The sequence below is a fragment of the Lathamus discolor genome, chromosome 4 (assembly GCF_037157495.1).
Source record: "Lathamus discolor isolate bLatDis1 chromosome 4, bLatDis1.hap1, whole genome shotgun sequence".
In the NCBI taxonomy this organism is placed as follows: domain Eukaryota; kingdom Metazoa; phylum Chordata; class Aves; order Psittaciformes; family Psittacidae; genus Lathamus; species Lathamus discolor.
Window position 1 is genome coordinate 8,987,489 of NC_088887.1, and position 25,167 is coordinate 9,012,655.

At 38.2% G+C, this 25,167-nt stretch overlaps 1 protein-coding gene across 1 annotated transcript in view; it reads left to right on the forward strand.

The window, feature by feature from the left end:
* Window positions 1-25,167, forward strand: part of KPNA1 (karyopherin subunit alpha 1) — a 51,675-nt gene that overhangs the window by 15,574 nt on the left and 10,934 nt on the right. The window contains exons 4-11 of the mRNA XM_065676315.1: window positions 1,034-1,133; window positions 1,715-1,809; window positions 4,636-4,767; window positions 12,703-12,791; window positions 14,624-14,723; window positions 15,270-15,433; window positions 16,028-16,106; window positions 17,108-17,233. Coding sequence (XP_065532387.1) covers window positions 1,034-1,133; window positions 1,715-1,809; window positions 4,636-4,767; window positions 12,703-12,791; window positions 14,624-14,723; window positions 15,270-15,433; window positions 16,028-16,106; window positions 17,108-17,233 — 885 coding nt within the window. The remainder of the gene's footprint in view (window positions 1-1,033; window positions 1,134-1,714; window positions 1,810-4,635; window positions 4,768-12,702; window positions 12,792-14,623; window positions 14,724-15,269; window positions 15,434-16,027; window positions 16,107-17,107; window positions 17,234-25,167) is intronic.

A 25,167-nucleotide genomic window follows, 5' to 3' on the forward strand; every position in this document is an offset into this window, starting at 1 on the left:
GATAGATCACTAATAGAATATATTAGTGTACCTTTCAAGATAGCCTTTATATGTCAGACAAGTCCTAAATACCACTTAATATATGCTTCCAAACAAATGATTAAGTGAATAGTTAGTAAAAGTAAGGAAATGATCCTAGCTAATTGTGATGCTACCATTATACAGTTTATTTCAAATATCATTCATTTCAGGGTCTTAATAGTTGGAGCTTTTAGCTGTTACAGACAGTGTTTAAGTGTTTCAGCACTACCTTCAGATCTACCTTAAGGATTTAGATACAAAGAAGTGGAAGAAAAAATTCCGACTTTCCTTATTCTTCTTACATGGGTTTATGTGTGCGATGAAAAGAATGTCAGATTTTTACCTGGCATAAGAAAGGTCACTGATTTAATTTAGATTTCTCAGTGGAAGCATCAGTATTATGGAAAATTTAATACTCTTGATAATGATGACAAGCATTAGATTTGTCAACTCCTCTAAAAGTGACAGGTCCTGTACATTTTGGTGTAAGAGAATGAGTCAAAATGTACATGTTTCAGAAATCTAAACAATAGCATACTCGAGGTGGTGATCTTGCATAGCAGTAATTGCTATTCCAATTTAAACTACCTTGTGTCAAAGTGAACAATTTCACATTAGTTTTAGAGGAGGGGGGAGAGGAAAGAAAGGGGAGAGAATATTGGTGAGACATTCTGAAGAGTGATTTATTTATTTATTTATTTATTTTTCTCCCTCTATGTAAAGTAAAACTTGACTTTTGGCTTCCGGAAAGAAAAGACTACATTTAAGAATGATGTTGCTTATGTTGGTGTAAATAAGTTTGTACTTTAATAACTGCATTTGTAATGTAAATTTATTTATATTTTAAACTCATTTATTTTTCATAATGGTCTTCTGTAAGTGTTTTCTCAAGAAGAGATAAAATTAATACTGGTTTAGCAAACATTGTAACCTTTTTACCATTAATTTCTGATTTTGTTTTCCCTCTTGCTCCCTATCACTTTCATTCTGTTTTCCCCCATCTGAATCCTAGAGTGCTGTCATCACCTCTGATATGATTGAGATGATTTTCTCCAATAGTCCAGAACAACAGCTTTCAGCCACCCAGAAGTTCCGAAAGCTTCTTTCTAAAGGTAAGGGCTGAAATTACTGGAAGAAAATGTCAAAATGTCCCATGTGTTTTTACTTTGCCATGTGTTTTTACTTTGACAGCAATAAAGACTGAGTTTCATACTGAATTTTCTGGGTGAAGCTCTGTTTTGCAAAATGTCAGCGAGATGTATGTAATAGTTCTTTTCTTGTGATTTTTCTTGACTAACTATTAAGTGATGCAGACATGATGTCTACTCTTGGATGTAAATTTAAATATTGTAGGTGGTGTCTCCATGGCTAAAATATGCTGATATAGTGATGTTTCTCTGCATGTATGCATGCCAGAGTGATTTCGCAGAACTGCTGTTGTGAAGTAGGTATGCTTTGAGTGCATTAGTGTTTTTAGTCATGTTACTTCATTACCTCAGAATTCAGTCTGGAGTCTTCCTGTGGTGACAGATAGGAATCCATTGCCTTTTAGTAAAGGTATATTGTAGAAAAAGAGCACACTTTTGAAAAAGAGGAGTAGTTCATATGTCACTGGATATTATTGTGATGAAATAATTTGAGAATTTCCCTACAAATAAATTAATGTATCTGACTTGCTTTTTATTTTGCACAGAACCAAATCCCCCAATAGATGAAGTCATAAGCACACCAGGAGTGGTGGCCAGGTTTGTGGAGTTCCTCAAACGAAAAGAAAACTGTACATTACAGGTATACAAATATAAATATGTCTTTCTATATTAGAAAGTTATTTGGTGATGAAAGTAGGTAGAAAAAAAAATCAGTTAGTTTTTTAATTAGCTTTACTTCTCTCTTTCTTCACTAGGTTAAAAATGCTATTCTAACTGTGGAATTTTTGTAGCAAGACCTCTGGGGACAGGACTGAGAGATAGGCATCTTGAGTTGCATTGTGTGATTGCTAGGGTGGGGTCTTTCTACTTCATCATGTAACAAAAACAGAGTTTGAAATTTGGACTTCAACAGATGAAAAGCTATCAAACTAAACTTTAGTGATTGCCTTTTTTGTTCTAATTAAAAACAATTTTATATCTTTAAAATTATGACTTAATTTTTTGATTAAATGAAGTTTGGAATTGGAATCTGTAATGATAAATATAGAAACCTTGAAACTTGCTTTGGTTTCAAAAACTAAATTGTATCTGCTACAGTGGTGGCTAATTTGTCTTGGTCTTGCTTCTCATTTCCAGCTGTCCCTTTTTCTGGTCAGAGTTCTTTCTTCTGGGGTAGTAGAAAATGCAAGAAAAGGAATAATTTAGTAAAAGAAAAGAAATGTTAACAGGTAACCATTAAATACAATACAGAGGTTAGAGTCAGTGTTTTTCAAAATGCATAAGGCATTTTTTAATGCCATGTGACGTCCAAATTTTGGTGAGTGGAGATACACAAAAAAATGGACACTTTTTTTTTCTTGAACAGTAGAAAAGAAGTGTCATTTAGAGGAATTACTTTTCAAATTGATATCCACAGAATTGCAGACGTCTGTTAGCTACCTTTGAAGAGTCTGGAAGTAACTGAGAGTATGTATCAGATTTAAGCCAGTTGATTTGCAACTCCAGGAGAAAGTTTGTAAGTGGTAAAAATGATGGAATGCCTTTTATTACTGGTAGGAGTCTAGCATGGAAACCCAAGACAGGCAGATAAAGGGGAACAAGCTCCCCTTTTTGAAGGGCATATTTGAATAATAAGGGAAAATAAAGGTAGAGGATACTTCATCAAATGCAGATATATCTCTAGTTTAAAAAAACTTCAGAAGCAATTGTAGACTGAGGCAAATTACCATGACCTTACCGGTGTAATGTGTATTGTATTAATTTTTACACAGAAAAGGCAAAAATCAAATTGAAACTTCCAAGCTTGTCCTAAAATTTGAAACAAAGCATTTAAAATATAAACCTGAATACATTTTTCATGGTATTCCATTCCAACTGATTCATTTTCCCTTGTCTTGCCAAATTTGCCTGACAGCTTGACAGCTCAGGGTCTGCAGGTAGAACTTCTTTGCTGTGAACAATTAGGAAGTTCCTCTTGACCTGACTTTTTAATACTTGTTTTTACTTTGTCAGTGTTTCTAGAATTGTTCCTTGGCACAGGCAAAGATTGGGTGTGCTGTTCTAGGCATTTCAGTGTCTAGCCTGGCTGTAGAAGGACAAGATTTTTCAGTTCATTCTGAAAACAGTGAAGTTATATTTTTGCTCAGATACTATAGGTATTGGTATGGTGAATTGAATATGGCAGCTCTTCTGTGTTGATGAACTTGGAACTTTATATGGCTTTATGCTCTGCTTTTCTCCTGTGTTGGCAATGAGAATATCTGGTAAAAAGTAGGTTTCTGATATCAGTGGTAGGAAAGCCTAATTTGTCTGGAATTTCTCTGTACAGTTTTTACTAAGCAATTTTAAGACTTAAAAAGGTCCCCTCTTCTCCATGATTACTGAAGCCTTATGTGAACAAGTAAATTTGTCTGAAGTGCAAAATCTTTTTGTGATGGAGATGGAAATCTTAAGAAAAGAACAATACTACACAGATACCATGATCATCCCTTGGTTGAGGTTTTCTTCCTGTTAATGAACTTCAATTGTCAAAGTATTTTGGTTTTCCATCCTTTGCCATTTGCATATGGCTGTTCCTTAGTGTATACATCATGGAGCGTCAGGTATCCAGCTGTGAAGAGGGAAGAGAAAAACTGTCACTCTGCTGACCTTTCTGTAACCTACACCGTCTGAAATGTTAAGCGGTACTCACACAAGGGCATCATGAAATTCGCCCTTAAAGTGAACTTTTCCTAATTAGAATTAACAGAACTTTGTTTCACAAAAGGCGGGGAGATCTTACGACTAGTTTATAATCCAGACTTACTTTATAAATATTGGAAGTGAAGTACAGATTTAAGTGAGAAGTATATGCTATTTCGCCTTAAATTTGATTAAACGGTTTATATATGGTGTTTCTTCTCCATGTGAGTTTGCAAGTTGTGAGTGGTTCAGCCTGGTGACATCCATTAGGAAACCAAAGGGCAAGTTCTCAAATATGAATAAGAAAACTCTGTGGTTGAAAGATGACTAATAATCCTGTTATACTGCCTCACAAAACACTGGGTGCTTCAGAGAAAGTAAAATTACAGGAAAGCCCATACACTTTGTTGTCCTTAAGCTCTGGCATAAACATTTTGCTTTGAGTTCTGAATGATGAGCGTTGCAGTTTTGACATTGTATGTTTCTGCTTTATTGCAGCCTACATACACTTTGTATATTACACTTTTTACTTACACATTTGTAATACACTTTGTGTATTACAACAATATATTTTGGAATCGTTTATTCTGGTCACATTTTACCAGGAGATAATTTCTCCTTTAGTTCGTCAGGAGGGCAGGATTTTTAAAACTTTGTCTGTGTTAATTACTAATATGTCATGCTTTCCCTACACCAGTTCTTTCTGTCTTTAAGACATTTGGTCTTCAGTTTTGGTGTGGCATGGAAGGCTCCTCGTAAACTGCCTTTTGTGCTTGTTTTCCAGTTTGAAGCTGCATGGGTGCTGACAAATATTGCCTCTGGAAATTCCCTTCAGACTCGAATAGTGATCCAAGCAGGAGCTGTCCCCATCTTCATAGAGCTGCTTAGTTCAGAGTTTGAAGATGTACAAGAACAGGTAAAGATAGAAAATGATGTTGGGTATTCTGTTAATGTGTGTGTCTGGTGGTTTGTGGGTTTGTGTATATTTTACTTCCATCCCCAGAATAGAACAAGGCTGACTTGTAAGAAAGCCTGTAGAGGAAATGTCATTGTCTTTGTACCTAGTATGTGTTAAGATATCTAAGCAAGTATTTTTCTGGAAATGATGTATTTAACCATCATTAACATTTAACCTGTATTTTACCAAGGAGGTAATGCGTTTTGGTCTCTTAACAGGTTAATATTTTTCTGTGTATTGAAGAATTTAAAAAGCCTTGTTTAAAAAAATTACTTTAGAGATAGAAAGTTCATGTTTGTTTCTCTTGCAGATAAAGCATGAGTGGAAATAATACTTTGTTCTCTACAGAGAAAACTACAGTTTGTTCTTTACATTCCTTATAGAGTATATGTATATACTTCAAGGCCCAAAGGGATCAGTGTAAAGCACAGAGCAAACGTGACTCAGTAATTTCTGCATGAGGTCCATAACTTATGTTTGACCAAGAATGTATTTCAGGCACATAATTCCGCTTTGAAGACTTAAGGTGATGAAATATTAATTGTGTTAACGAATAGAGTTTCAGGTAATACTAATCCTGACTTGAAAGTACGTACCTGTACTGTACAAATTTGAGTAGCTTTGGGTCGAGGTATTTTCTTTTGTTTCATTGTCCACTCAATCAGTAAGCTCTCTGTTGTTTTTTTTTTCCTATAGCAACTTGTGGTCCAGAGATTAAGCTTTTCTTAAGGAAATGAAATTGAGCTCTAAATTCTCATTATAAGGGTATTTCTGTGATGATCTGTTTGGTTTTTGGTGACCCTTTTCTGAGCATTGCTTTGGGTCAATGTCTTTTCATGGTGGTGAAATTATAAGCTTTGGATATTCCAGTAGCACTCTTCCAGCACAGTGCTGTTTGCAGAGATAGTACTTAATTTTCATTTCTACTTGATACTTTGGTGTGTAAATATCCAAGATATCTTTGTGGATTCTTTGACCAAAAGCTGGCTGCAAGCTCAGGTTAAGCTGATTATCCAGTCTGATCCATTGTTCTTTTCAGAGTCACTGACTCCCAGGGTTCAGTTCTCCATCCTGTGTGACCTCTGTTCTCTGTTGTTAGATGTCTGACCTTGCATTTGACTGTATTGAGATGCATGATTGGAAGAGTCCCAGCTCATAAGCATTGGATTGCTCTGTGTTACTTGTCTGTCTTTCTTACAGCTGGCTAAGAACACACATACTTAAAGTTGCCTGACATTTTCTGCAAGACACATAGGTTCTCCCGCCCCCCCCCCCCCCCCCCCCCCCCAAGTTGCTTATAGCTCTCTAGTTCTTCCACTCTGCAACTTTCCATTTTCGCTAGTCTGTCTCAGGCTGAATCTTTTTTTGAAAAGGTTTTTAAAGATTAACTTAATTCAGCTGCTTGAAAAAATGAAATTATATTAAAGGAAATAACATGGGGGATTGTCTTTTTTATTTATTTAACTTTCTTTGAGGAAATGAGTCTGTTGTTGTAGAAACTAGAAATGGGATAGGGAGCTTGCCAAAATGGCAGGTAAATGCTAGGTTCTGCCCATATGGAAATCCATCCAGACTTAGCTATACAGTGCTTTTTAGATGTTTTGGGTTTTTTTGGGTGTTGAAATTGGTGGTATTAGTTTCTCGATTTGGTGATCACTTGTACAGTGCTGTTCCTGCAGAATGATGGGTGCTTTAAGTGTGATAAGGGCTGCTCCCTTTGTTTTTTGCTCCTAATTATCTTCAGTACAAGAGCTAACTTGTGTTTTTTACTAGGTGGTGGTTATCATCCCTGCTGATATTCAGAGAGCAGGTGGGAAGACCAAACCTCTTTAGAATAAGTTGTGCAGCCCTCAGCCTTAACATGTCTGAATTAACAGAAGAGCTTAGGGGCCACAGTTAAGTAGTTTATCTGTCTCCTTCCCTGTCTGCCTCATAATAAACTGCTGACATGTTAAAGCTCAGATTGCAGGCAGGTGGAATGCGTTGTAATTGCTGGAAAATACTTCCCTATGCAATTCAGGTGATGAATCCATGATCTCTGTGTTACCAGTAAGCCTCTAAATACTAGTTACACATTGCTCTGTAGTGAGCTGTACTAAAGAAGGAAAATGCACCACTGTGAATTGCTACCTACATAGTGGGTTTCTATGCTGCAGGTCTAGAGATTGCAGCCTTGCTCACAGCTTGGGTTTCATGCAGGTCAACAAGAAAGAAATGGGTTTATCCAACAGCTTAACAAAACCCAAACATGTCACCATAATATCTACTAAAACAACAATTAAAAGCAATAACCACTTGAAAGTTAGCTCTTGTACTTCTGCACTGGTAGCATTAGTACACAATTGCATAGTACTTGCCAGATGACTGTGGTCTCATTCAGTCAGACGTACAGATTGTTGCCCTGGTAACAAATCAGTGGGTAGTAGAGGAGGCTTTTATTTGTCATGCTGTGGCCCTGTTTGTTAAAGTTGGCCCACGTTATAGTGAATGAAGGAGGAAAAGGAAGAGATCCTATGATTAAGGCAATTGCAGGTTTCTGAGATAATGTTACGCTGCTTAGTGTCTGATGCTGGACAATTTGTGTTAATTTTCAGTAAGTGGATACGAGTTCTGTGTTCTGAATGCTCACTGTGAAACATTCCTGTTGAAGACAACTCAGTGCGTTTTCAGGGGACTTTTGTAGTTCGGTCTGTGTTTTGAGCAGATCTGGTCCTGGACTTCTCAAGCTGGAAGATATTCAGCCATAATTTTTTCCCCTGTAAAATGATGACTTTTACTTTCTTTCACAGTAGTACTCTAAAGAGGATTATTTGCAAGCAACTCTTGCTACGTTTGCAACAAATTAAAAAAATACAGGAAAATACAGAAAATAAACCTACATGTTCAGGGTAGATGGGCCAAAAGCCCTATTACCATATACTAAAAGGTGAAGGAAAAAAAAGCTACATTGAAGGCTGTTTAGTAAGTCATTCTTTGTGCTAAGTGGCATTGTAATTCTGTGGAAGGAAGTGTTAGTAACTTAGAATGCGTAGCACAGCATAAACAAAACAACAAAAAAAAAAAAGTAGTATTTTAATTTTATGTACTTGGCTAATCATTATCCAGTGATTTTTGTCTTGCAGTAAGTCAGCCTTACAGCCTTACGCCATTGAATTTGATTATTTCAAACTTCCCTTAGCAGTGGTTGAGGAACAAATCCATGTTCGTCTGATCGGATCATGATTTTCCTCAGTTATTTTTTCATATTTATAAGTCAGTTTTAATCTAATGTGTTGCGCTGCTTCTCTTTGCTAATCTCTGATTCTATTGTGATTCTAATTCAGTGGTTTTATAAACGTCTGTGTAAAGGAATCTTTATAGCTATGTTTAATAAACAACATGTATTTTAATGATAGTGTGTCTTAAATCTTTTTACAAGATCTGTTTCCCTTTAAGCTATGCAGGCTGACATTTAATTACCCTACTGTCCTTTAACTTTTTCATTGTTTGCACTGTATATCAGTCTTACCATTCTTTCTCTTTGGTCAGTGGTCAAACCATTTGGGATTTGTTTTTCCCATCAGAAAACCTGAGTTTATTACAGAAGCTACATCTCCACTATTTATTAAAACCACTTTGGCTACATCTCTCCACCTCTCCCCCATTTATGGTTTTGTTGTACTGATTTTGAGGTTTAGTCTGTGGCATATGTCCTGGCCTTCTTCCACTCACCACAATTGTTTCTTCCAAAAGTCATCTAGAAATTTAGTATGCCAGCCAGCAATTATTTACATTGAAGGACTTCATCAAAGCCCTTTAGACATGCTTAAGGTTGATCTAGCTTCAGCAATGTCTTAGCTGCAGTTTTTTTCTGAGTTCCCTTGCTGAGGTATTTCAAACTCAGATGTCGGCTTGAGTTTCCTTGATGAACATTGAAATCCTGTCAAAAGCCATGCAAAGGCATCATGCTCTCTGTCTGAGATGACTGAGGTTGTCTCACAGTGACAGGTATGTGTTCTGCTAGGCAGCCACTGGCAGGAGCATCCCCGGCTGCCCTGTTCTCCTTTGGTAGCATTTGTGTTTTCAGCTAAAGCAACTAGTGTATTTCTCCCTCAGTATTTTTCCATTTCTAGTTGTATTGTGGTTCCTTTTGGTAACCATTGTTTGGCAGAGATGATTTGTGAGTTTGGTGTTGAAGTTCTGTTTGGCTTTTACATCAGAAGTCCTGCTAACTAGGTCTTGGTAATCAAATCAGGAAAAACAATTGAGGCAGGAGTATGAGCTACTTTCTCTGTTTGGGTGGATAAGATGTGAGAAATAAGGAGCTATGACCACCCTAGCCACTGAAAAGAAAGGTGTTTTCTGTGTTGGGGCACAGTAGAAGTCATCTCCTGGGAATTTGGTCTTCTGGTATCCTTCCTTTTGGCCACTTACCCAAGCACACTTGTATGCAAGCTAGTCTTCAGGGTCTTCACCCCAGCATTAGATAAATTTTCCAAATCAGCAGCTAAAAGTAGACAAAGTGTTGATTTTCACTTTGCAATATTGCTTCTCCACTGAGAGGCACAGACTGTGAGCATTGTAGATGGCTGGTTTAGAAGTTAGTTTAAATATCCAAAGGCCTAGTGAAATAGTGGCTAAGAGCCTTCAGAATCCAGGGAAAAGTGGAGGGTTGAAGAAAGCACATGGATTATTCACAGAAGGCACAATATGGCTCAGCAGTACTCTACAAAACTTGTACTTTACTGACTTAAGAAGTTGTCGAGCTCTACAGAAAAAACACTGGAGTTTAATAATGAGTAAAATAAATTCGAGGTCTGCAACAGTCCCTACTCTGCTCAAAGTCCATTTGCATCTTGAGGAGTGCACAAAAGAAGCAGTGGAAATCATCGAACATTATTCAGACAAACAAAACCTGAAGCAGCTTGTCATTGTGCGCATGTTATCTGTGGGAACCATGACAGAGCTTTGTATTTTTAGCAGTGTCTGATGAGAAGAGTTTAAATAAGGCTGACTTATGTTCCTCACTTATGTGAAGAGCTGAAGTAATGCCTTAAGGAAAGAAATCTTCCTCGTGGAATGAAACCTTGCATATTTTTCTGAAGATACTTCAATTTCTTTGCATCTTGTGTACTATCAGTCATTAGTATTACAAGGATTCCTTGCAGCATCCTCTCTTACCAGGCCCTGTGATACAAGGCTACTACTGGGCCAGAGTTCTCTTGCTATAAAAAAATTGAGAGTGGCAACAAAGAAAAACGCTGTTTGAGTTCTCTGGTCAGAGTTTTTGATGTGAGATTTCCTGTCGCAAAGTGAGTCTGTCACTCAGGATCAGAATGGATTCTTGGCTTAAGTGATTATCACTGTTGTCAACCCTAAAAATAATGTTGCTATAGTGGCAGAAGCAAAGTCCACAGACAAGTAAAATACTTCCTCCAGGGGTGTTTTAATGTGTGTAAGGGTGTCCAGGCAAGGAGATTGTATCTTCATAGAAAGTTACACACATGTTCAATAAAAGGAAATTACTGATAATTCAAATTTATTTAATCCCTAAATGTTGTTTAGAGGATCCACAAGTTTATTTGGAAACCAGCTGAGATCTTTGATTTATTTAACAGTCTTCTTGTTGCTGCAGAAACACAAACATTGCAGTGGGCGACAAGTGCGGCTTCTTACAGTTCTAATACAAATGACATTTTGCAGGAGGTGGTATATGTTCTGTTTTATAAAGCTGAATTTTTCCTGCCTTATCCATCTTGAGTCTATGAGGCTGCCAGACTCAAGGTTATACTTTTATTTCAGACAAAGTGTTGTCATAACAGTTGGAAAATACTAAGAATTTGAATGAAAAATAATTTTTATGGTGAAGATAAGTTTTGGGGGGGACATTGTGTACAATCATAGAATTGTCAGGGATGGAAAGGACCTTAAGCACATCCAGTTCCAACTCCCTGGCACGGGCAGTGACACCTTCCACTAGACCAGGTTGCTCCAAGCCCTGTCCAGCCTGGCTTTTAACACTGCCCAGGATGGAGCATTCACCACTTCTTCCAGCAACCTCTGCAAGTGCCTCACCACCCTCACAGTAAAGAACTTCTTCCTTACATCTAACCTGAACCTCCCCTGTTTAAGTTTTAACCCATTGCCCCATTTCCTATCACTACGGTCCCTGATGAAACGTCCCTCTCTGCAAAGTCAGTTTAGCCTTGTGCTCTGTCTCTGTGACTGGCAGCAGAAGCCTAGAAAACTGTAGGGGAATAAAACAAACTAATCCTTTCCCAGAATAGTCTCCTGGTGTCTTTAACAACTGGGAGTTTAGGGACTTCTGATCTATCTCTCTGTGGCAATACTTGTACAGAGGAGGAGTCCTTTTTAATTTGAATCTGGCAAGCTGTCATCTGTATCTACATTTTGTGTATACAAAAGGCTTTAGCTGATTAACCTTGCAGGATTTGCCAGTGGTTTTGGACCTCTACAGTGGCTGGAGTCTTGTTTTTTAAAGTAGCTTCTTTTTGCCACTGTTTAAAATAGTGTTACAGTGGAAGTTGAATGCAGCAAATCAATTGACATCATATTGATAATGAACAAATAAATTTATTTCAGGTGATTGGAGAATTTCCCTTAGGTAACAAATCTGGCTTATCCTGTCAATCGCTTTAGGGCAATCATTTATTTCAGGTAGAGATACGGAGAGAAAAACATGTTTATTTTGTGTTGGGAACTTACTTATGTTCAGTTAGAGAAATAGTTATGCGCTATAACACATTTTACTGTAAAGAAATACATAGTCCTCAACTGAAGAGAAATCTGGGGAGGACATTCTGCACAATAAATAGAATTGCTTTTGTCCTCTCTGTAATGTGCATTATCGGAACTATTTCCAACGGTTGTGTAGATATTATATGGGTTTTACCAAATAAGCAGATGAATGTATCTCTTTGATAGGACATTATCCCTCTGATAACTTGAAATAAATAGCAATTTGGAATTTCATACACTTCCTTCTCTGACAAAATACTGTCTGTAAATCACATGGAATTCATAAAATGGCTTTGATACTTCCTGTAGACAACTTTTATTTTTTCCTTTGTTACAGCTTTTGTACTAGTGGACAGTGATGTGAAAACCACCACTTGACCCAAGCGTGTAAATCAAAACCAATTACATCTTCTATTCTCATCATACTACAGAAGATGGATTTCGTGCTTCATTAATTATCATCTGGCATTTTAGATACTTTCTTCTCAAAATGCAAGGTTACAGTCGTACTGATGTCCAAGGGAGAAAATAGATGTCCTTGCATTTTGCCATGCGTATGTCTTAATAGGCAACACTGGTTCTGTCTTGTATAGTTTTCTTTTAAGGAATATATGCCAATGCCCATCTGAACTCTGATTCTGAATATTGTTTTATCTTGCATATAGATTCTCATTTTCATCTTAGCTGGGGTCAGCATTCTTAATGTGTCTGTGGAAAAGCTGCATGCTTTTAATGGCTTCTTAGGAAATACTAATATAGGCTGTTCCACACAAATGTTTCTGGGTAGATACAAACTTGCTTGACCTGTGCTATGAACATCTGGACTTGAATCAGCTCTGAATGAGGACTGTGGAATTAGTATGTTACTAAGCCTGAGGAGATAAGTTCATCTATTGTGGACAGAGTAAGGTTATGTCTGCTTGCAAAGTCTTTGGAGGCACACCTCTTGTTTTGGTATTCCTCTTAGATCTGTAAATATTTCTGAACCATATAATGAGGTTGGATGTATATATGTAATACTTAACCAGCATGCATTCCCCTTCTGTCCTTTGTCCAGGATCTGACAGTGAAAACAGAATGTCTCCACTCTAATACATGCAGTAAACTGGTTGAATTGGAAAAATGAAAGCAATTACTATCATTTTTTCATTGCAGGCAGTATGGGCTCTTGGCAACATTGCTGGAGACAGCACTATGTGCAGAGACTACGTATTGGACTGTAATATCTTGCCCCCTTTATTGCAGTAAGTCTCTTTTGATATGTTTTTCAGAATTTTCCTTGAGCCTCTGTAGTAAGGCTGAAGTTTGTTTTTTGCCTTGAAGAATAATAATGATTTTTTTTTTATTGTGGAGTAATCAGATTTTTTAATGTAGCTACTGAACTGCTTTTGTAATGGAGCTGTAAAATGGAAACATGTTTTAGAAGCAGTTAAGATGGAATTGTTTTATTTTATGGGATGGGTGGATGCCTGGCCTTAATATAATAGAGTCATAGAATAATATAAGTTGAAAGGCACGTCTGGAGGTCATCTAGTCAAAGGCTTTCTTCATAGCAGGTGAGATCAGATTAGATTGCTTAACTAGTCGATTTTGGAACACCAGAGGTAGATTCCATAGCTGCCTGGGGCAACCTGTTGCAGTATTTGACTATGGCATTATGAAAAGCAACGTTCTGATACCTAATCAGAATTTTGTGTTATACTTTGTGACAGTTGCCTCTTGTCCTGTCACTATGTGCTCTTTTCTATATGTACTCATTAAACTGTTGTTAGGCAGCAGTTATAATTTTCCCTTACACAGCTGTCTCCTAAGGCTCAACAAACCCAGGTCTCTTAACTCTCCTATTGTGTGTAATTTCTCCTGTCTGCTAATTATCTTGATGGCGCTCTGCTGAAGGACTGTATTATTGCTGCAACAGTGACGCCACCTTGTGTTGTCATGTCCAAATTGGGATTATTCAGTCTCTGTCCTTTGCAGACGCTGAGGCAGTGGAATTCTCCACAGCACTCAGAAATACATTGGTACAGCATGGACTGACTGTGAGAAAAAGAAACTGAGTTGTTACAGTTGTGGAAAAACTAAGTCTTGCCTTACTGCGTTCCTCCTAGGCTAAAGGCTACTATGACTAGTCATTTCTAAACTACCAAGAAAATGCTTTGTTTAGAGGCTTCACACTGTGTTTGACTTAATTAACCAGCTCCACAGACACCTTTGTCAGTGCCACACATAAGGGGACTCACAGTGTCACAGTGGCTCATACAGCTTTGGTCAAGTGTGATTATCCTAATGTGAGAGGGCAGTTTTGATATGCAGATCTCATGAAGATGCCAGTATTACAGTTCATCACATAGATGAGCGTCCTGTTTTTTTGGAGCAGAGTTTGAACCCTGCAGCTGGTGTGTGGATGCTACCCCTTAACAGCTGCAGGAAGAGACTGGTTTGGGGTGGTCTACAGGATTTCATTATAACAAGAATGCAGCGGGCAAGGCTCTTTTATGCCAGGACTGGAGCCAGCGTGCACAGAAAGTCTGTAGGCAGTGCTTGCTGTGAGATACGTAACTGTCTTGAATGTCTGGGAAACCCTTAACCTGATTATACACATTTTCTGAGGGTCTTTTATTCTCCTTCTCTAGTTAATATGCAGAAATGTAAAAGTGGGGCTGATAGTTTGAGACTAACATAAAATTGCAGTTCAATGAGGAGAGTGTTCTCCAAAACTACCTGCAGGTCCTTCTACTTTGAGTAATTTTGTCACAGTTCCTGTGCCTTTTGATTGTTGATCTGCTACATCAGTATTTAGGCCAATAAATGAACACACTTTCAGTGTAATGGTTGTTGTTTTTGTTGGGATACTAGGATTCGTGTGTCTAGCACGTGTAGTCGTATCCAGCCATCAAGCACTGTATGATATATTGTTATAGGAAAGAAAAAGAAAAATCTGGCTTATTTTGCCCTGGTGTATGTGAAAATCTAGGCCTGAGTTTATTTTAATGATGAATACAGTTGACCCTACATGGTTGCCTGGCTTTGATTTTTCAGAAGCAAAGGTTAGAATTTTTTTGTTGGTTTGTTTTAGGTTGCTTTCGAAACAGAACCGTCTCACTATGACCCGAAATGCTGTGTGGGCTCTATCCAACCTCTGCAGAGGGAAAAACCCTCCTCCAGATTTTGCCAAGGTAAGAGACGTTTGAAAGGAAGCGTGTTGTGAGGTGGTGGTAGCCAAATAAGCAACGAGGGTGGTGAAACTTGAACTAAATAGCAGAAAGATTTAGGAATTCCTCTAAAACAATATATGGGCTTCTTACAGATGCAGGTTTTGAAGGTGTTTAGTCCTTTCAGCGGGTATTCATAACCACTGTTGTAATATAGCTGCTTCCTAGCTTTTTGTTACTGTTCCTGTACTGAAGATGACCATCGCACAGTAGAACAAAACTGTGCATCTTGGCTGCTGTAGTTCAAAGTATGGCACATCTTAGCAGACAAGTATGAGCTTAAGTTGCCAGATGGACTGTAGAGGCCGAAGAACTCTCATAGTGCTTTTCTGCTGACATGCTGCTCTTGTGTGGCTACAACCCTGCTACCTAGGTCTGAAATTTTTGGAGTATTGAACCTCAAATGCTAGTGCCCAGTCCTGTAATGTCAGTTAAGTTTGTATATGACATGTTACTTAGATCTTCTGGCCTTTTAATTGCACAATTTATGTAACTATTAATGTCTTACAGGTTTCACCTTGTCTTAGTGTGCTTTCCTGGCTGCTCTTTGTCAACGATACAGATGTGTTAGCTGATGCCTGCTGGGCTTTGTCCTACTTGTCTGATGGCCCCAATGATAAAATCCAGGCTGTGATTGATGCAGGAGTCTGCAGAAGACTTGTGGAGTTGCTGATGTAAGAAATTTGTTCTGAGCAAATTTCTATCCACTATAGCAAATTACTATCTACTCTTTTTCCCAGGATTAAGGTTCCAGCAGTAAGAAGTTTAATTAGATATGTCTTGAAAGCAAAGCAAGTATTTGAGTTTTAATTTTACCTGTCTGTTCAGTCATCTTTACATATCATGAGTAACAGAAAGAATGGGACTTTTCTTGTACTAGTTTTGCTATTTCCTAAGAGATTTTTTTTTCCCCTGCACCTCAGTCTCATTCTCTAGCTTTGTGCTGGCTACATTAAGTGTGTTTCACAGCTACAGCTGGTTACTTTTTCCCTCCCAAGGATGCCTATACTCTGAAGTACTTTATTCTTTTAATCTCATATTTTTGTCTTTATGCTGCTGAATGATGTCTAAAGGCCTCGGTATTTAGAAACCCTAGAAAGACTTGCTATCAGTTTAAAATCAGAGAGTGTTTTGATTTATATAATGAGAGTTAAGTCAGTTCTAGCAGGGAAGTTTTCTCCTGGCTGATGCATGTTCCTTCTTTGAGAATGTAAGGATGGAGATGCTTCAGAATGTTTAACACTTAGATATTTTCTTGGTAATTTTAGGCACAATGACTACAAAGTTGTATCTCCCGCCTTACGAGCTGTTGGGAACATTGTCACAGGCGATGATATCCAGACCCAGGTACGGATTCAATTTCTGTTGTGTTGTACTGCAGTTCATCTTTTTTTGTTGTGGTAACCTGTTCACAAACACCTCTTCTTGTTCCTTTTGGCATTTGAATGTGAAGGATTGGTGGCACTAGTTGCCTCAAAACAGGTGGTGGTTGTGAAACAAATCCAAACAAAAAACCCCACAATCCCCAAAGGAGTGATGCACAGTACGACTGTGCACTGCCCACTGACTGATTCCCAGCCTGTCTCTGAGCACCAATTGGCCCTTTCCAGATAACTCTCCCCAGTTTCTAAACTGGACACAATGTGCTGTGATATGGAATACCCCTTTGGCTAGTTCAGGTCAGGTCTCCTGTCTGTGTTTCCTACTGGCTTCTCATGCCCCTCCTCACTGGCAGAGCATGAGAGACTGAAAAGTCATCGATCATCAGGGTAAGACTACTTAGCAACAACTAAAACATTGGTGTGGTAGCATCATTGTTCCCAGGCTAATGCCAAAAGACAGCTACTAGAAGGAAACTAAACTGTTCTAGCCAAAACCAGGAGAATTCATAATGTCACTGGACACAACACTGACAACAGTCTGCCCCACTGTGCTGGCCAATATGTAAAACAGGAGTTGGAGCTTCCAAGTATACAAAAATCACAGAAAACAAGACAACACGACAATACTGTTATCTTAGTTTGGTTTGGTCATGATGGGTTTAGTATCTTCTGGTAGGTCGCACTGAAATCAGAATGAAGTCATGATGTCTTACCTGAATAACTCAGTTGTTTTGCTCATTATCTTTCCTGCAGACATTGGTTTCTTAGTTCTTGCTGGGCTTTTTGTTTTGTTTTGTGGTTTTGGTGGTGGTTGGTGTTTTGTTTTTCCTTATTAACTTTTCTGGGACCATGTGATGGGAGATGCTTTTTAGATTTTGAAGACATTGTATTCCTTGTTCTTGTGATTCTTTATCCTAAATTTCCTCTAAGGTATGGTTGTTTGCTGTGTTTTTCTTTTGTGTTCAGGTAATTCTGAATTGTTCAGCCCTGCAGAGTTTACTGCACTTGCTAAGCAGCCCAAAAGAATCTATCAAAAAAGAAGCATGCTGGACAATATCTAATATAACAGCTGGAAACAGAGCCCAGATCCAGGTAACTTACACGGCTATGATCAGTAACCTTTGTCTTGCAGGCTAGAAGAAACGCCGGCTGTACACTGTTTTTTGTGTATAAAGTGCAGATTTGTATATATACACAGATACATAATTACATATTAGCAGAAGTGTGTTATTGGCTGTGTGCGTAATTAGAGTATTTCAATGGTCCAGTCATTTCTCAAATTCAAATGATTTAATAATATACACATTTACAGATTATAAGAAGCTAGACAGTAATCTTAAATAGTCATCTTCATGCGTTCGACAGTCACTAAGATAAATATTCTCGAGTACAAAAAGAGTAAGCTACAAACTTGGCAAATCTCATGACTTTACGTGGTCCTTGATTTCACTACCAGATGCAGACACCTACATTATAAAATACTTTTATTCCTGTTTATATTTTCTTACAATTCCTGATACTGGCAGTTGTGCTTAGCCAAGTCTAAAATTGCTGCTTACTAAAACTGAGTAGCAGTGGAGGATATCTAACATGTTGCAGTGGGATTTATCTTTTCTGATTATACCCTTCAAGTGACAGCACACAGAAGCAAATAAAAGTTTGGCTCCGTTATGTCAGTCTTCACCAGTAGGTCTCCAAAAGGCCACATCTTTGTTCTGAGTCTGGAGTTAGTGTCAACTATCGGGAAGAATTCTCAGGGCTTGTCTCCAGATAGTGTAAATGAGCGATTGACCACCTCTTTCCCAGAGGAAAGTTTCTGTGGGCTAGATGAAAGAGAAACTACTAAATACATTTTGTTTTCTCTGGATATGTCTGTCATTTTTAAACAGCTGTATTAGGGGAATTTTTGCTTGGATCTCAACAGCAATGCCTTATTCCTCCTCTTCTTGAGAACTAATGGAAAACCAGATTGTAGTGAAACCAGGCTTTATCTGATAAATACAAAAGGATCCCATCAAGACAGTTGAATTGAAGTCTCATGTGAATAAAATAATTTTTCTGAAGTTAGGTTTCTCAGTGCTCTTCTCCCTCACTGGAGGCAGAGAGTATTTTCAGAGCTTGCAGAGGATGCGTGGAAGTCCCCTTGGACATGCCTGTTCTTTGAGAAATAAGTAGCAAATATTAGACATTAGAAATACTTGTGTCACTCATTAGTGACCATGCAGAAACAATGCGCGTTTGCACAGAAAATAACCCAAGTCCCGTAACACACTGGCAACAGTGGCCAAGGAGTACTTATTTTCTCCATATACTTTTCCTTGCAAGGCAGCTTGCCACCTGCTAGTCTTAGATCTGATGACTCTGGATTATTCCTTCTAAATGATCAGAATTAGCATGAAGTACTTAACCCTCTTCACCCAAAGGGTGGAATTCTTGGTTTTGTTTTTGCAGAAAACTTGCAGAAGATGGTGAAAAGGCTGCATGTTTTTCCTGACTAAAAAGTGTATTATATCCTTTGCAGGTGGCACTTGCAATCTTTTGCTTATCTGTACGTCTATACAGAGAATATCCAGCTGCTGAAGGGACAGTGTAAAGCTTTAATACCTTGAATGAGGTCTTCATCTCAGAAAGCATAGGAAATAATACTTTTGTGGAAAGTAACTCCTAAGTGTCCGGGTATTAAGAGCCGAATGCTTATCTGATTTCAGAGATGCTTATGTTAGGAAACGAGTAAGCAAGAAAACAAAGGGGGAGAGCTGTGTAGGTCCTTCTTGTCTAATGTATAGATGTGACTAAGATGGAAGTAGAACTGTGAGGAAAGAAACCTGCTGCAGTTGCATTTGCTCCTGCTTCCTCAGTCAGGATTTTACTTCTGCCATGTTTGTTGTCAGATACAGAGAACGATGTGGTTTCTTAATCTAACCTTGGCAGAGCTCCAAGAATTTTGGTTATTCCTTTATTGCTGCTTGTGTGTTAATCTGGATTAGCTGAATTTCTAACAATTAGTGCTGTGTAAAATCAGCAACTGTACCACTGTTTTTTGTACCTCAGCAGTTTTTATTGCTGTACAATTAGCAGTGTAGAAAAGGTAGCTACGGCAGCTTATACTGAGATAAAAATGGTTTTGCCTTTGCCTTTTCTTGCAGTGAAGAATCTTTTGGCTGCTTTATGCTGCTACCACCTTAGAAATAGGGAGCAGCAGTATTTTCTTTCTAGAAGGCCATTTCTGCTTTCCCTGGGAAGCGTTAAGAATGTATTCTGAGGAACATTTCAGCCTACTACATTTTTCTAGCTTCGTGTTTTTACCTGTCTATCAGAGTTGCTTCAGGATGCAGGATCGTATAGTAATATTGGAGACTTAAGAAAAACAAGAGCTTGTCAAAATCAGACATCCATAGAAGTAATTGCAGAAAGAATTATGTATCAGAGGTGGCAGTTTGTTATTTGAGCATTTTTTCAAAACTTCAGGATCTCTATTTTCATATTCTTGATCTACTGAAGATGCAGTTGTGAAGAGTCTTAGAGGTAGCTTCTGGTGCACTAGAACTTAAGTTATTTCAATAGTGTATTCACTTCTGTGACTTCTGTATAAGTATCTGCTGTACCATGCCTTCAAGTGAAGGAGTAAGTGCCTGTCCTTGTTTGCACAGTGTTCTTACACCTGGTATCCACTATTCAAACATGTAGAAGTAAGGCTTTAGGTGGAGAGTCTTAACCCTTGGTATTCTGGTGTCTTCTAAACTGTTGTCATTATGTCTTTATTTGAAAACAAGTAAAGATAAAATAACCTCTCCTTTGTTAATACAAAATCTGCCTAATCTGCCTAAAAAAAAAAACCCAAAAAAACCCCACCAAAATATTGTTAGGTGCTTCTCTGCATGTGTAGTCAGTAGTTTCAAAATGGTTTGGGGTGCCTTATCACCAGTTTAGGTCAACGTCCTTTCTACTGAGAGCATATTAGAATTCCTTTGTGACTTGGAAAGGTTATGTGGGAAGGCAGGGTGGGGGAAAATAATGCTGTGAGCCATTAACATTGCACCTTCATTTCTAGAAGGTGATTTTTTTAGAAGTATAAAACCCTTAACTGCATAGAAAAATTGTTGTGGTTGTGTGGGTAGAAGCTTGCTTTCTCAAGATTCTTGCATCAGGAAGAACACATGGTATCAACCAAATCACCCAAAATACATGTAGATTTAAAAGAATCCAGCTTAAAGCAGCCTTAGGATATTTCACATACAAGGTTGGAAGCATGTTGATGCATTACTTGAGTCCAGGGAAAAAAAATGTGAGAAGCAGCTTCTCAGAAGTTATATCTATGGTTCATTTAAGAATTTCTCAGGCTCCATTCAGAGGAACTAAACTGCCTTTGAGCTCTGAGCGTACAAATGCTATATAGCAGAACACTGTCATAAGCACATATCCAATTTAATCTAGAATGGCAGTAATAAAAATGAGATTAAAAAAAGTGGTTTTTATCCTGATCAGGCGATAACTATCCTGGCAGTTCTGACATACTGTGAATCATGTCCATCATGTCCATCTGAGGCTTAGATTTTTGGACCTGCAAAAGGACTGTTAGAGGAAAATTGTGAAGTAAAAGACATTTGGAGAATGTTTACAACATGCTTGATCGGAGATCTTGAGGCCACTCTCTCTTGGAAGTACAATTGGCAAGTGCAGGTATAATTACAATGATTATTGTGTATTGAAGGGAAGCTCTTATTGCTGATGTGTAACAAATTCTAGAAAAGCTTTTAATTCTTTTAGTTTCTAGTTTCAACCTGGAAAATGTCATGTGAGATACAAGGTGTGATAAAACCTCCTTTCAGTTCCAGAGCTGCTATGTCTGCTCTTCTCTGAGGTGTTACTTCAGACAACACTTACTCAGTGTTAAAATTGTTGTAAACATTTAAGCTGAAAACCACTTCAAAATAATTTCTGAAGTTGGAAGATGTTGTTTGGTAAAGTGTTTCTCAAACGTGGTCATATATTAAAATGGAGAATAAAAGCCTAGTCTGTTCTTAGTAGCTGTGAGGACAAAGGGTAATTCCCATCTGGGAAGAATATCTGATTTAACTAAGTTCGTGGATGAACCTTTTCATCTTTGAGGGGTTCAGGGTTTTTTTCTTTCTCTAAATTAATTTCACATTGGGATGAATTTAAATATTTTTTTCTTGAGAATTGGTGTTCCTTACAGAAGGAATTCTAAAATACTAGATGTAGCTCTATACTAAATAATTGATTTTCCTTTCTCCCCAGTCCTTCCGTGTTGCTCTATAGTTCCTGCTAGAGGTCATAGATTGTAGCAAGATCTATTCCAATCTCCATGATACTCGCTTGATTTTGAATGTAGAATCATGCACAATCTTTGGCCAGAGATCAGAGAAGAATGATGTCAGCACGTGTTAATTTTTCTTCCCGAATGTCTGCCTGGCTTAGTAACCACATTATGGTCACTTACCAGCTGATCTAACTGGTGGGTTGCTGCTCCAGAGCAGTTAGAATGTTAGAATAGCATGGAAACTCTGGGTAGTGCTCAAGCCACAATCTAGCAATTCCTTCCACACAGCAAGAAAGTAAAACCAAACCTATTAGCTACTTCACCTAACCAATATTAACAGACAGAGCTATATTTAGTGTTGTTTAAGATTGCATTGGGTTACACTCCCTGCATCCACCCACTCCAAAGTATAGAAATATAAAGTTGGAGGGAAGGACTTCTATATTCATTTCCACTTCCATAGTGCCTGCAATGCTGTTTGGTAGCACACTCCAAAGGCTTTCACTGCCATTTCTAAAAGATAAGGCAGCAGCCTATTGCCGTTAGACTTACACTCAAACACAGTCACGTAAACTCTGGTGTTAAGGCAATATAAGTTAACATGCATGAAATGTGTGAAAGTAAATGCTAAACTTTAATAATCCTATATTAAAGCATAGGAGGTTTGGGGTTTTTCTTTTCTCCACCGAAGGTGGAAGTGAAAGCCTTTCAGAGTGTGTTATCAGCAGTGCCTAGGCAACAGAAAAGTGTGGTGGAATACAGCAGTCTTTCCCCTCTTTATTTCTGTGCATTTAAGGTTTGGGTTGGATGTGTATATCCTGATGCAGTCATGATTGTCACTAAGTATAGTTTCTGTTTGTTAATTTCCTAGTTTGTATACAGCTTTGCTGTACTTCAGTGGATAGCTTCCCCAGTCAGGGAGAAGGGGAGCTACATCTTCCTGGGAGTCAGAAGGAGAACTGCACAACTGAAGCTAAATCCTGACTGTCGGCCCTTCTGAAGGGGGTCGCAACCCGTTGAAAAGCTATGAAAGGCAGTACATCAGACACAATCTTCCATATCTGACAGTGAAGACATCATAGGAGTTCTCTCCTGTTGACAGGTTAAGAAACTTATAACTTCTTTTCTAATATACCTTAAATTCTCACAAGAGCATTGGGAAACCTGAGTATGGTTAGGCATGGTAGCAACAGGATCTATGCCATGTTTTTTCTCCTCTAGAGTTTCCTGTCCTTGCTGAAACATGACATGAGCCAGCATAGCAAATGATACATTGCCTGTTAGTTTTAAACACTCTGGAACGAACCATATTTTTTACAAGTTGGAGTAAAGATACAAGCAGAGAATCGTCAGAGTCTCTTTTCCAAAAAGACCACAGTGATGCTGTGGACATGGAAAAGGAGTGATGTAGTTCACAAAGAGTTGTGCTTTACACAGGCAAGCTGTGGATCAGACCACTTAAAGTGTGCTTGGTTTATGCCATAGTTTGCATGAGTGGTCTGAAATCTTCGCATGCTGTTTGTGGTGGCAGGACATCAAAAAGTCTAAATTAGGAGCGAGATATGTCATTGCTGACAAGGTCGTATTTGTTTGAGGACCAATGAAAGTCTCAGTTTTAAGTTTGTGTTTGTACAAAATCTGTTTTCAGGCTTCTGCATGTGGTGAATCCCATACATCATAGCACATTGAGGGCAGCAGAGCTAGATTGCCTTGACTTCTTTTGTTCTGCCTGAAAACCTCAACATTCTTTATAGTACAGACTCTTCCTGTCAGTAGGAGCAACCTACTGTAAACTGTCTAGAAATTTGCTTTATACACAGTTTGGAGTATCTAGGCTTAGGTGTCTGTATCAATAGCTTAAAAGCCCATTAGAACTGAGATTTGAAGTGCTTTCCTCCTGCTTCTCAAATGGCAGTGATTTTGTACTCATGCCATCATGTTAAATAGCTTTGGCTTACAAGTATTTGTTATGTTACTTAAAGCAGTTGTGAATTGAATCGGTAAAAAGGGAACTGGGAACACAGATAACTGAGATGCCTCTATGGCCTTAAATTTCTAGCCAGGAGGATTTCAAAGCAGTAGTGCTGTATCACACCTGCCAGATAGGGTGGTGACTAATCTTGAGTTGTTAAAGGTAATGAGAGAGCTTGCAGGAGCAGGAAAGCAGTCATGCTGTAAGACTTTTTTGCTTTCACATTTATGTCATGAATCGTATGTAGATAGCACTTGAATACTAAATGTCTATGTGTATTTTTGCATGCCTTAAGTGATTTATTTATGGGAACCAAAAAGAGGGGAAGCAAGTTCACTTGGTATTGACCAGCTCAAAATACTAATTAAATATACTACTGTTGAAGACCTGCTCCCTAAGTGGCTACAGTGCATTTAGATTCAACATCCTTGCCGATGTAATAAAACTCTGATAATTGACTTTTATCTAGCTTCACTCTTTAAAAATCAAATCCTGTAAAGTGATGAAGCTTGATTAAAACAAGGATAGAATGTTTCCAAGAGACAGGCAACCCTCTTGGAGGGTCATAGCACAGGGATACTTGTGTCTTAAAGCAAAGACAAAAAAGGTTGACACTTTGGAAGTGAGGGCCAAATTTGCTGAAGGACTGAGCATTACAATTCAGTTCCATTTCAAATTAAATTTGAAAACTGAGATTTCAATGAAAATTCAATTTTAGTTTTCTGAAAGACTCCTAGTTACAAGTCCAATGGACTTCAGTTCCAACTAATATGAATGGGTGTAGTTGGGCAAAAATTTCAGTGTTTAATGTATTAAAGGATGGGCTTTGAATTGCCTATTATGCAGAAAAGAGATTTCTAATGTGTTGTCAAGATACTGTCTCAGTGCCTTGTAGTAGCAGCCTAAAACCAATGTGAATATTAGAAATGGTCAGGAAAGGGATGAAAAGATCAAAAGTGGAATCTTGTTCTGGAATAAATCTTCACTGTATGTAGATCTGTCTTCAAAGGATATGCTAGGAGTGGAGTGGTAAGGAGGGACTACAAAACATCAGCTGGATTCTGTATGAGGAATAGCTTTGTAGACTACGAGACAAGCGAAGGGAGGTGTGGCAGAATACTGTAGAAACACAAGGGGCATTTGAGAAGGTCAATGAGGAATGGTTGGGGTTTTTTTGAGCAAAAGCCTTGAAGGAAGAGACATTGAAGAAATTAAAGAGGTGCTGCCTTTAGTTAGGACATACAAACACATAGCTTTTTGTCCCAGTGTAGTCTACCTGTAACGCAGTGCTGCAACTGTAAATACATAAAAAAGGAGAAAAAGAAAAGTAAACATGACTAGAATTTACACTTTCCTGTGCATCTGCTGTAGATTGCTCTTGGAAGGAGGATGTTAGTATGCTTTGTTCTTACATGCACTCACAAGAGTAATTTGGATTGAAAAATCCATGCATAAAATTGCTAAAATTAGGTAGGTTTTGGAATTTCTTTACTTTTTGGTTACCCTCTTGGCCTGCTGTTATACTCCCTGAAAAATTCCAGTCATGTTTAGAGCATTAGAATGCATCGGCTGCTCAAAAAGAATGTTTAAACATCCTTTGCTTTATGGCATGTATGAGGAAGTTGCTCTTTTATTTTCATGAATGGCCAAGGCACTTTTCATTTTCCAAGGAACAGTGGAACATTTGAAGAGGTGGCAAAGACTGAGATCTGTTTGTACATCAGTCCTTAGTTTACAACCTGATTTTTTTCTTTTCATTTCCTTTCTATTTCT